The sequence below is a fragment of the Montipora capricornis genome, chromosome 11 (assembly GCF_036669925.1).
Source record: "Montipora capricornis isolate CH-2021 chromosome 11, ASM3666992v2, whole genome shotgun sequence".
NCBI lineage: Eukaryota > Metazoa > Cnidaria > Anthozoa > Scleractinia > Acroporidae > Montipora > Montipora capricornis.
This window is the reverse complement of record NC_090893.1, coordinates 33,781,214-33,793,713: the sequence shown is the minus strand read 5'-3', so window position 1 is coordinate 33,793,713 and position 12,500 is coordinate 33,781,214. Positions and strand designations below refer to the sequence as shown.

The 12,500-nt window shown below is 38.3% G+C and overlaps 1 protein-coding gene across 1 annotated transcript in view; it reads left to right on the top strand.

The window, feature by feature from the left end:
* Positions 1-1,143: 1,143 nt before the first annotated feature.
* Positions 1,144-12,500, top strand: part of LOC138024827 (uncharacterized) — a 98,904-nt gene continuing 87,547 nt past the window's right edge. The window contains exons 1-5 of the mRNA XM_068872001.1: positions 1,144-1,192; positions 1,367-1,484; positions 6,513-6,826; positions 7,723-7,870; positions 9,827-10,096. Of these exons, the coding sequence (XP_068728102.1) occupies positions 1,415-1,484; positions 6,513-6,826; positions 7,723-7,870; positions 9,827-10,096 (802 nt within the window). The 5' untranslated portion in view covers positions 1,144-1,192; positions 1,367-1,414. The remainder of the gene's footprint in view (positions 1,193-1,366; positions 1,485-6,512; positions 6,827-7,722; positions 7,871-9,826; positions 10,097-12,500) is intronic.

Here is a 12,500-nt window from a genome sequence, read left to right as displayed (position 1 = left end):
ACAATGTTTCATTCTTAATTCTTGGGCATTTTGGGAAAAGTAAGGAAAGGAAACCAACTTTTTTAGCGTCTAATCATTCTAGCACTGGGGCACTACTTGGGGACAAATCTAAACAGAAAATTAACAATTAACGCAATCAAGTCAAATGTCGAGGAGAATTAGTAACAACCATTTTGAATATGTTTATTTGACAGATAGCCCGTCAAACTCGCTTTTTGATCCGCTTTTCCAAGTAAATTAGTGTATACTGACGTCCATGGTTTCTCATTGGTCGATTATGACATCATCTCTATCTCACTGGCTCCGTGAGCTCGCCATTTTCCTTTTAGCTTTATTGCATACACCTACATGTCCTGAATCTCATGAAACCCTCGTATACCTACACGTTGTGCATTTCGTTCAACCCCGGCCCGTTTCTCAAAGGCGCCATCTTGAATTATGCCGAGTGGCCGCCATTTTGAATAAATTGGTTTAGCCCATCAATTGCATTTCATTAAATAGCCGCAATCTTGACTTATTCCGAGTGGCCGCTATTTTGAATGTATGAATAAAATTGGCCGACAACTAAATTTTTTTGACAACTCTTCATGTCAGGAAATGCGTTTCCACAGACTAAAAGTTTAGTTGTCGATAACGGATACTTTTGGCGGGAGCCTGGGAAAAAAGCAAACTTAAAAATCGCTTGCGTCGCTGGAAAATAGACTTAGTCATCGACAACTTGCTCACATTTAAGCGGGAGAAAGGGAGTTATCGATAACAATATGAGCTCGTTTGTCATCGATAACTTAAGTAGTTTTCCTTTTGAAAAGGAAAACTTTTGTTGTCGACGGCTTGATTTTTCGCAATTTGCAGTGGATGACTTGATTCACAGCACACGCGATGTTTTGTCATCTATAACTTTTTCCTATCGACAGTTAAAAAGTTATCAATGAGTACTTGCCTAGTCTGTGGAGGTCCTCGCTGTGATGATCAGTGAAACATTTACAAATATTTCCAATATTCACAAATAGTTGGACCTTTGACACTAGAGAGCCACGTTTAAAAAAAAAAAAAGAGGATATTTACATACTGTCTGAGAAAAGTGATTATTATATAGATAGACTAGTTCAATTATTTTCCTTTCTTTTAGTGAATATACTAAATGACAAGAGCTGGCCATGTACTGTATACACCAAGCTACTGGAATCTACAAGTTAGAAATTTTTTTTTCGCGTTCATTGCATAGGGTTAAACGTCTCAGTTTCCCGTTAGAGCAACCATGACTGAACTGAAACCATTTGACTGGTTAACTATCTTGCCTTTTACTTGCAAATAAAGCTGTCAGCAATTATTGCATATCTTTTTTTATATTCATTTACACGCACAGCTGGCAGCTGATAGAAGCTAGTTTGTCTTCTGTGATGTTTAACTCGTGATGGAGCTTTATCGCAACATCCATTGGTGTAAAGTTGTACTTTTCATCTCGTTACTGCATAGTGTCTGGGGTGAGTCCGATTTTCATGTTTAGTTATATATGGAAGCCTTCAAATACATAAGCTTGTGGGGGATATGAGAGGTGCTAGTTCGAAAATCGGCAATAATTAATGCAAGGTGCTAGGTAGAAATTTTACAGAAAAACGGCTCTCCATAACAGGTAACGGAGAATCGAGGGAAAGTAACATAGGGCACAGGGAATCTCTAAAATCGGGAATTTGTAAAATTGAGAAACTCTAAGACGTATAATCTCTAAAAGGAATGTTGGCTCCCTTAGCGTTTCTTTTGGTGCGTAGAATGCGGGGAAAAAAAAACAGTTAAACGACATCTTGAATATCCTCCCAGCGAAAACTGTAAGAAACTACCACACCTACAATTGTAGCTTTTTTTGCACTTATAATTACTAGCAAAAGGTAAAGGAAACTTAATTCCAACCATGTTGATTAAACCTTTGTCTGCTGGGTCAATAAATTTTCAGTAGTTTTCTGTCCATCTGGAACAGTCTTAGGGATGATTTGGCTTTATATCTGGTTTTCATAATTGTCGTTATCCACTGGACATCGCAGGAATACATGATTATTCGATAGATAGATTAGCGTGTTTTCGATACCTGTTGTAAATATACTTTATCACTACAAATGCAAATTTCAAGGGTTGGTAAAGAAACTTATACACCAAGCTTACAAATTAATTTTAGCGCTCAGTACCTTGGGATTAAACGGCTGCCCCGAGGAACTATTGGACAGTTTGACATTTTAACCATGAGTCATTTTACGTTTGCTTTGCAAATAAAGCTGCAAAACATTCAAGCGAGTGCAATTGTTACAAAACCTTCTTAATGTCCATTAGCACGCACAGCTGGCCGTTAAAGTTAAAAGTGGCTACTTTGTATTCACGTAAAGGTTTAATCTTGCGATAGCGCTTTGTCACGACATTCATTGGTTTAAACTTGTATTTTTCATCTCGTTACTGTATTGTGTCCGGCTGGGATGTGTTTAATTTCATCTTTAGTTAGTCATGATTATATATGGAAGCCTTTAAGTTCGGAAGCTTGTAGGGGACATGGAGCATGAGAGACGCCAGGTTCGAAAACGCGGTGGCGCAAGATGAGAATATGCGTGATGCGGATTATAAAATGCGAAAAAAATGCGAGTTAGAAAATAGGAGAAGCGAGGTAGAAAATGTATGATAAAACATGAAAGATCCTAGTTAGAAATGCGGCATAAAAAATGGGGGATGCAAGGAAGAAAATGTTAAATAAAAACAGCTGTCCCAAACAGGAAACGGGAAATCAAGGGAGAGAAACTAAGAGTGGAGAGTCTTTAAAGCGGAAATATTCTCAATTTTGGGATTTATTACAGAAAAAAGAAACAAAAAAACTTGAATATCTCCGGGACGAAAGAAGGCATTCAAAAATGGAAAAAAACCATTCTTCATCATTTTGAAAGGCCTTTAAAAAAAGGGACTTTAAAAATAAAGGCCCTTGAAGACTAACGTAATACATAAGGAGGCACCTTCGAACACTACCTATTATCTTCCACTGTATTGCGAGCGAATGGAAAACGAAAAAAAACATTTCAGAGTCAACTGTCAATAGCCAGCGAATAGGAATCACCCTAAAATTAGAAGCCATCAATAAAACTTTGTCAGTTCAAGGTTAAAGAAGAGTTTTACTGATGTACTTTATTCCACTTTATCTCTGAAAACGAGATCATTCACATTTTGATGTATTTCGTTGAAACACGCCAGGTTGGCTTGGAAAAAGAATCGCCAAAATACGGCAATGCAACCAAGAGAGAACGAACTTCAACAAAGATCTGCTCCAACACTTAAATAACGTTTAGGTGCTTTCAACAAATTTCTGAATACACAAGCTAGTGAGATTTCCCCCTAATTTTACGAGAACTCATTGCAATTACATGTTGATAATTTATGGGCAAAACGAAAAGCACTTGTTCGGTCGCATTTTAGAGCAAACAAACAAATCAACTTTTTCTTTATGTGCAAAAGAGTACAGATAATTGTTATTGAATTCTAGTTGACAATAAAAACTCTATTTTCATCTATTAACAAAGAAAAAACCCATTAAACCAACAAAAAAAAAGGGTTAAACGACATCTTGAATATCCTCCCAGCGAAAACTGTAAGAAACTACCACACCTACAATTGTAGCTTTTTTTGCACTTATAATTACTAGCAAAAGGTAAAGGAAACTTAATTCCAACCATGTTGATTAAACCTTTGTCTGCTGGGTCAATAAATTTTCAGTAGTTTTCTGTCCATCTGGAACAGTCTTAGGGATGATTTGGCTTTATATCTGGTTTTCATAATTGTCGTTATCCACTGGACATCGCAGGAATACATGATTATTCGATACCTGTTGTAAATATACTTTATCACTACAAATAAAAAATTACAAGGGTTGGTAAAGAAACTTATACACCAAGCTTACAAATTAATTTTAGCGCTCAGTACCTTGGGATTAAACGGCTGCCCCGAGAAACTATTGGACAGTTTGACATTTTAACCATGAGTCATTTTACGTTTGCATTGCAAATAAAGCTGTAAAACATTCAAGCGAGTGCAATTGTTACAAAACCTTCTTAATGTTCATTAGCACGCACAGCTGGCCGTTAAAGTTAAAAGTGGCTACTTTGTATTCACGTAAAGGTTTAATCTTGCGATAGCGCTTTGTCACGACAATTCATTGGTTTAAACTTGTATTTTTCATCTCGTTACTGTATTGTGTCCGGCTGGGATGTGTTTAATTTCATCTTTAGTTAGTCATGATTATATATGGAAGCCTTTAAGTTCGGAAGCTTGTAGGGGACATGAGCATGAGAGACGCCAGGTTCGAAAACGCGGTGGCGCAAGATGAGAATATGCGTGATGCGGATTATAAAATGCGAGTTAGAAAATAGGAGAAGCGAGGTAGAAAATGTATGATAAAACATGAAAGATCCTAGTTAGAAATGCGGCATAAAAAATGGGGGATGCAAGGAAGAAAATGTTAAATAAAATCAGCTGTCCCAAACAGGAAACGGGAAATCAAGGGAGAGAAACTAAGAGTGGAGAGTCTTTAAAGCGGAAATATTCTCAATTTTGGGATTTATTACAGAAAAAAGAAACAAAAAAACTTGAATATCTCCGGGACGAAAGAAGGCATTCAAAAATGGAAAAAACCATTCTTCATCATTTTGAAAGGCCTTTAAAAAAAAGGCACTTTAAAAACAAAGGCACTTGAAAACTAACGTAATACATAAGGAGGCACCTTCGAACACTACCTATTATCTTCCACTGTATTGCGAGCGAATGGAAAACGAAAAAAACCATTTCAGAGTCAACTGTCAATAGCCAGCGAATAGGAATCACGCTAAAATTAGAAACCATCAGTAAAACTTTGTCAGTTCAAGGTTTAAAAAAAAAGTTTAAGTGATGTACTTTATTCCACGTTATTTCTGAAAACGAGATCATTCACATTTTGATGTATTTCGTTGAAACATGCCAGGTTGGCTTGGACAAAGTATTGGCAAAATACGGCAATGCAACCAAGAGAGAACGAACTTCAACAAAGGTCTTCTCCAGCACTTAAATAACGTTTAGGTGCTTTCAACAAATTTCTGAATACACAAGCTAGTGAGATTTCCCCCTAATTTTACGAGAACTCATTGCAATTACATGTTGATAACTTAAGGGCAAAACGAAAAGCACTTGTTCGGTCGCATTTTAGAGCGAACAAACAAATCAACTTTTTCTTTATGTGCAAAAGAGTACAGATAATTGTTATTTAATTCTAGTTGACAATAAAAACTCGATTTTCATCTAGAATTTGTGGAGTAACTTCTTCCACTAAGTATGAGCTATTACTGATATTCTGTTTTGTCCTTGTCGTTCTCTTTCGCTCTCCTTTCGTTTCTGTTCCAGACATAACCTTATCCTTATCAGAGCTTCTAAAGATATGCCAAAAATTGCAATACGCAGAAAAAAGCAGCTTTAAGCAAATTAAGAATAAACACTCAGCTTTAAGTTTACATATAGCTGATGCTTGACTTGAATAACTGCGTAGGCACCAGTGTGGACCACAGATATATATCATGGTATGTCAAACTGGATTTGAACCAGCGAAAAATGCAGAAAGAAACATCTTCCAAACCGTTCTCCACCTGAACACGAAAAGTGTTGACTGTGTAAGAACTATAGTTGATGTAGTATTGCCGTGTAGTCGCGTCGAGCCACAGAAAGTGCGCGAAAAATTAAGCCTAGCTTATGTTCAGATGATTTAACCTGGGTTAAGCCTGCAATCCAATAGAAAACCAGTACCTCGTTAGCGGTCATTTAAAAAAAAAAACAGCTGACCTCGTTGAGCTTTAAGTTTGAGCCCGCGTGTGGTCACGTGATACTGGTCAGCGGATACCTTGTTTTGACAGGTGTCAATTGTTACGGCCTCTTTCTTTATTCAATTATTGTGGCGTGACATATAATCGGAAGCTGAACAGAAAGTGGGCAGCTACCGAGAAAAGACTAGTTTTCCGGCAGGCGGTTTTTCTTGCCCTCTCATTTCCCCCGTCGTTTTCGCCACTCGGCCCAGACCTAGCCCTCGCTTTTCCAATATGGCGTCTGATACGTGATTCACGGCAACAACAACATCTACCGCCTGGGAGCAGGCTACTTCTGTGTTGTAACATAAACTTTAAGAATTTAACTTTTATCTTTCATAAACTATATATGAATAAAGTGGTCATCTTGTACGTGTGTATGTACTTTCCTTCCACTACATAGCGCACAGGTTACGTGTTATGCGCCCCGTGTGGCTTTTTTCTTCTTGTAGCATTCAGAAAGTTCTACTGCGCTATGATAAAAATTATAACAACAATCTCATCTAGTGTTTGTTAACCTTCGTCTACTACATTAAAAAAAGTTAGTTCCAAACTATCACTGCCTAGAAACTTAGGTTATCTTATCTGAGAAAAGAATAAAATGCGTCCCGTTTTCCGCAGGGAGTTTTCAACCCCAACCTAAACTGCTTTATTCAAACGTAGGAGACTGTATTGATTGGGATCTTGGAATGGAGAACAGTTTAATCCCAGATGAAAGGATAACAGCCTCCAGTGCCTTCACGGGTGATCCAGCCCATTTTGGTAGATTGAATGACGTAAGAGGAGCATGGTGTACGTCTTGGAATCTCTTCATTCCTAACCCATACCTACAGATTGACCTTCAGTCAGCTCACATAATCTGTGCTGTGTCCACTCAAGGGAGTAAAACTAATGATTATTGGGTGAAGAGGTACACCTTACAGTCCTCCACAGACAATAAAACATGGGCAGATTACAAAGAAAATGGACACGTTAGGGTGAGTTACAAACCTATATGTTTTTGATTTATCAAGTCGCAAAACTTTGAGCCTGTGGACAATTTAGTTTATACACGGTGTACTTCTTATATTTAATAACGTCATGCAGATTATAACAAGAGTGCGATTAACTTTTCATTCCAGTTTTGATGTGCTTCAGCATATTTGGTTTTCAGGTGGAACTTAGTTATAAGGCTTTTTCTCCAAAACACGGATTAAATTAAAGAGAAAGTTAATAAAATTAACGCTAGGTGAAACCAACATTGCGTTTATCATGAAGAAAGTGAACCCTGTTCAATGATTTCCTCCAAAGAAGACTCCAACGAGAATACAGTCATTTGACCATCACTTCATTGCCTCAATTACGTTCGGATTTGTTCTTTTTAGTTGCACTCAGTGGATCAGCCTAATAATCTTAACCTAGTAGAGTGTTTGTTACGGATGTGTTTACCTTTATTGTTGAGTGTGTTCATTTGTTTTGCTATACGTCTCAATTATAATGTTAATAGTACTCAAAATTTTATGACACACGAGGTAAGAAAAAGAAAGATACTGTTGACGTGATGTTCTCCTATCACAAAAAGCAAGAGTGATAACTTTTATTCCTTCTGTGTTTTTCTTTTTGCTATTCATTGGTATAATTTACATTTGAGAGGATAGGATTTGTCAAGATGGAATATTAATGAAACCAGTTCATTTTTTAAATAAAACTGGCTGCTCTGCCGTCGGATTGAAAAGCAGCGCAAAAAACGGATTCCAATCAACCAATATGGGATATTATGAACTTGGCACACTGATTTTTCCCAATTTCTCTGATAAAATTATGTGAAGAGATATTTTTTGACTAACTTGATTGCGACCAAAAAACCGACTATTGTACTTTTCCTGCACTTTAGATTTTCCTTGGAAATAATGACAGGAATACCGCAAAGAAAAATGTTCTTAACAACGTGCTAATAGCAAGGTGGCTGCGTTTTGTGGTGAGCGAGAGCACCTTCTGGCGTTGTATGAGGACAGAGGTGTATGGAGTGAAACACAAACCAGGTAAAACGAGTCAGAATGATGACTTGTGCGATATGCATGGCGCTCCAGTGTGATCCAACAACAAAAAGATCGTTTTTTGGGACTTTTTTTGGTTGAATTCGTTTTCTCATTTCCCTCAAGTCTAGATGGTTTATCACCATCATTATCATCTTTTGACATTTTTACAATGACCAGATGATAAGGCAGGTGGAGGAATTTCAAAGCTCAACAATGACGTCCAGTTACCCGCCACATACTGTAGGCGATTGCCATTAATGATAACAATGATAACAATAACAATAATAATATCATGGGTGACAAATTACGCCTTAATTTAGGCGCGAAATTTCAGCGTTAATTTATAATTTCACATGTGAAATTACAAAATTGCCATGGTAACATCTCTTGTATCTCGATCAGAGCCAAAGATGTCTAGATTTAAGACAGTGACCATTGAAGAAGTTACGAAATTAAAAGAAGCGGCAGAAACTTTAAATACGTGAAAGAGCACAATTAACTGGGTGAGAGTTTTTGAGAAGTGGTGTGACGAAAATAGCCTTGAGAAAAACCTGGAGATGATTCTTCCCGAGCAGTTGGATAAAGTACTCGAGCGATTTTACAATTACGGTTGTGAGCGTAATTTGTCACCCACGACATTAAAAGGTAATCAAATGGTTTTCTCGTGAAATTAGGAAATAATTTCACTTGCGTTTTGTCAAAATTCTGATAATTTCCCTCGCCTAAAGGATCGGGAAATTATCAGAATTTTGACAAAACGCGCGTGAAATTATTTCCTAATTTCACTCGTCGCCATTTGATTCCACATACTAACAATAATAATAATAATAATAATAATAATAATAATTATAATATTAATTATAATAATAATACTAATAATAGCAACAACTGTGTTTTGAATTGCGAGAGAGACCAATTATTTATAACGGAGCTCCGCGCGGAGCACCATAGCTAAGAAAGTATGGTAACCCATCGATGTGAGAAAATTTTGTTTTATAGCCATGACGTCATGAACGTCTGTACATACGTACGTACGTCCGTACGTCCGTCCGCCCCTCCATGTATGCCAATGAGACCAGTATCACGTAATTATATCACGGGCTCAAGTTTAGAGCTCATCGAGGAGGCAATACTCCAGTTTACACTGTAGCTAGTTTACAGCTTACATCTTTGATATTGGACATCAATGTTATGGTCAATTGACACCTGTCAGAACAAGGTATCAGGTGACCAGTTTCACGTGACCATATCGCGGGCTCAAGTTAGACCTTATCGAGGTCAGCTGTTTTTTGAAGTTGACCGCTGACCCGGGACTGGTTGTTGATTGGATCGCAGGCTCAAGCCAGGTCAGACACTCACACACATCTGAACGAGGCTTAATTTTTCGCGCTCTTTCTGTGGCTCGACGCCACATAATTGGAGATGCAAAGGTAGCTGTAATACTGAAATGCGGACAAATGAGACAGAAAGAGCTTGGAAGTATAAGAGAATGTATTACCTGAAGGTCCAAAATGAAGCTCTTTTGTTTTCAGCACGGGAGCAAGCTCCACGGACAAACTTGCTGTTCTACATTGTAGATTAGCTATGGATGTCAGAAAACCTTATAAAATCAGGATAAAAATAAAAATGACATACAACTATAAAGGCAGTTAGTGCGGATACAAGGCGATAATTTTTGGGATCATCTTTTGCACCTGATCTGCGAAGAGGGATGACTTTCACTTTTTTTCGATTCTGGAGGGATAAGATTTTGTTGGATAGTCAAATTAAATATGACGGAATGTGGGGGAGCTAGAACATCGGCCCCTTCTTTAAGTAGCCGAGATGGGCTCTGGTAAACCTTCCTTACTTTGTTTTTTAAGCGTATTTATGGTATTGATGATGATCACGATAATGATAAAGATAAGGATAATGCTGAGATTGGGTGATAACAAGATCCCGTTTAAATTCCTAACGTAGAGAACATTGTGACTGGGAAGAGAACCACCCAATCCTCCATCTACAGTGACAACTACTCTAATGGTACATCAGACAAAGCAGTAGATGGGAATCCTGACCAGAAATTTAACAATGGATACTGCTCACGTACTTTAGAAGATAATCCAAGCTGGTGGCGAGTGGATTTAGGATACCCTGTTCAGGTCTTTGAAGTGCGCATCGTCATTGGGAATTTGCACTTGTCTGAAGGGTCAAACGTTACAAACAATCACGTCTACAAGATAACATTGGGTAAGACAATTACTTCCAAATATCTGTAGTTGAAAAGTAGTGAGCTTTGCCGTAAATTCAAGAACAAGAGTCTCTTTAAACTTGACAGGTACAGATTTTAAAAGCTGTTAGTGTGCTCCAATTAAGAATTTGTTCATGCTTGGCGTAGGTTTATCGAGTTGTGGAGGTTATTAGAGCACGATAGTAGCGTAAGAGTTGCTCGAAGAGATAGCGAAGAACAACTTTCGCTTCTTGAGTGCTCTCTGAAGTTCTCAAGTGCATCCACAACTTGACTATACGCACAGATGAAGGCCTGAGCCACTTCTTTTATAACATATCGACAGGAAAAGCCGCTTCAAAAATTAAATTAAAAATTCTCCTAATGGGAAACAGAAAAAAAAAAACATTTTATTGTCTAGTTGAAAACAAGCCACCTTGAGAAACAAGTGCTTTGAAATTGGTGTCAAAAGTGCCCAGAACGTTTGCCATGTTTGCAAAATAACTGACTATCGATAAAACTAAAGTGGGAAAATATGTAATTAATCGAAAAAAGTGACAAGTTAAAAAAAGAAAACGATATTGTTCTTGCTCAGTTTGCGCGTTTGAAAACAACATCCCCACTGGGGATTGTGCTGTTGCTGAAAATGGGATAGTTTGTGTGTTCAGCAAAAGTCTTTAAATTGAATAGCAAATTGTAACCGAATGATTCTATACAAGTGTTTTTAAGCACAAAAACGTTAAGACAGAGCCATTTTTGAGCCTGACAACCCTCCTCTGTAGTTACCAAAAAGCACCCCTTACTATTTCTTCACAGCCACAAAATCCCGAGTTCAAAGGACCTCCAACTTTCATTTCATATAATAAACAATAGGGGTCAACTCGTGATTTTAAAGTTTTTGCAATGTTATCACTCCCCTCCCCCGTGAAAAAAATTGTACCTTTTTGTGTTGCACTATGGGATATTCACTATGGAGACTGTAGGATTAGGCATTGCATGCTGGGATCGATAGACAGGCCATCTTGAATAAACCTCGTGCTAGCTTGCGTTACTCGATCGAAGTTTCCTTTCTTCTTCGCCTGATACTATATGGTGGCAGCGGTCTTGACCCCTCCAACGCCGTAAAACAGAATGGCAGACCAACCCGGACATGCTCCTGCAGTTGAAAATCCTCCTCCACCCGTTAATCCGCCTATACAGCCTGTAAACTCTCTCCCGCTCCCTAGCAAGTTCCAAGGAGCAAACAACCCGAATCAAGCAGACATGTGGCCCAAATGGCTCCGACATTTTGAGCGCTATCGGGTCGCTTCTGGCCTTCAAAACAAATCAAACCAGGAACAGGTTGGAACATTTCTTTATGCAATGGGGGATTGTACGGATGACATCGTCAAAACGTTAAGCATAAACGAAGCAATCGCTTCCTTCGACGAAGTCAAAACTGCCCTAAATGGCTATTTTGCAGCCCGCCGCAATATTATCGTCGAACGAGCTCGGTTCAATCGACAAAGACAAAACCTCGGTGAATCCTTGGACACCTTTATTCAAGATTTATACCGCCTCGCCGAAAATTGTGATTACGGAACTCTGAAAGATGAACTTATAAGAGACAGAATTATTGTTGGGGTCCTCGATGATACACTGTCCGACCGCCTACAAGCTAAATCTGACCTCACTCTCTCGGACGCTGCTCGCATAAGCCGACAAGCCGAAGCAAGAAAACAAAATCCTTTGGTTTTTCTTAATTTCGATGATAAATAGCCCTGTTTCGTTGTTGAGTAGTGGACTTAAGAAGATGGCTCCATTGAAATAATTTCTTCTGCACCGTCCACTTTCTCGCTTCGATAAATCATTGTTTCTACCTTTTTCAGTTTGTCGTAGAGACAACTGATCCATTACCATTTTTTTTGGTCTTTTGCTGCAAGATACATGTGTTTCGCACTGCCATCGAATAAATCTTCTAAGGCATTTCGATTTGAAAAAATCGGAAAAGTAATTTAATTTGAAAAACATAAGGTCCACACATGACAAAATGATTGCATGATGCACAAAACGTATGCGCAATAACAATATGTGGTCACTCCTTAGTTTGGCCGCAAAATTTAAAAATTAGACCAGAGGTACTTACCTTACAATTCTCTGAAGATATGCAGGGCATTATGGGATAATTATGCATACTTCCTAGGTAGCTAAAGGTCAGCTGTCACACTTCAAAGCCATTCAAATGCAAATCACCAGTCGCGTATATAACCCCAGGAGAGAATCGGATGATCAGTTCTTCCCAGAGTTGAAGACAATTTTCGCGCAGGCCCGATTCCACGGGCGGGAGCAACAACTAGTTGTAGACTGAACAGGGAGGGTAGCATTATCCCATAATGCTCCGCATATCTTCAGAGAATTACAATTACGCTTCAAGGTAAGTACCTCTTT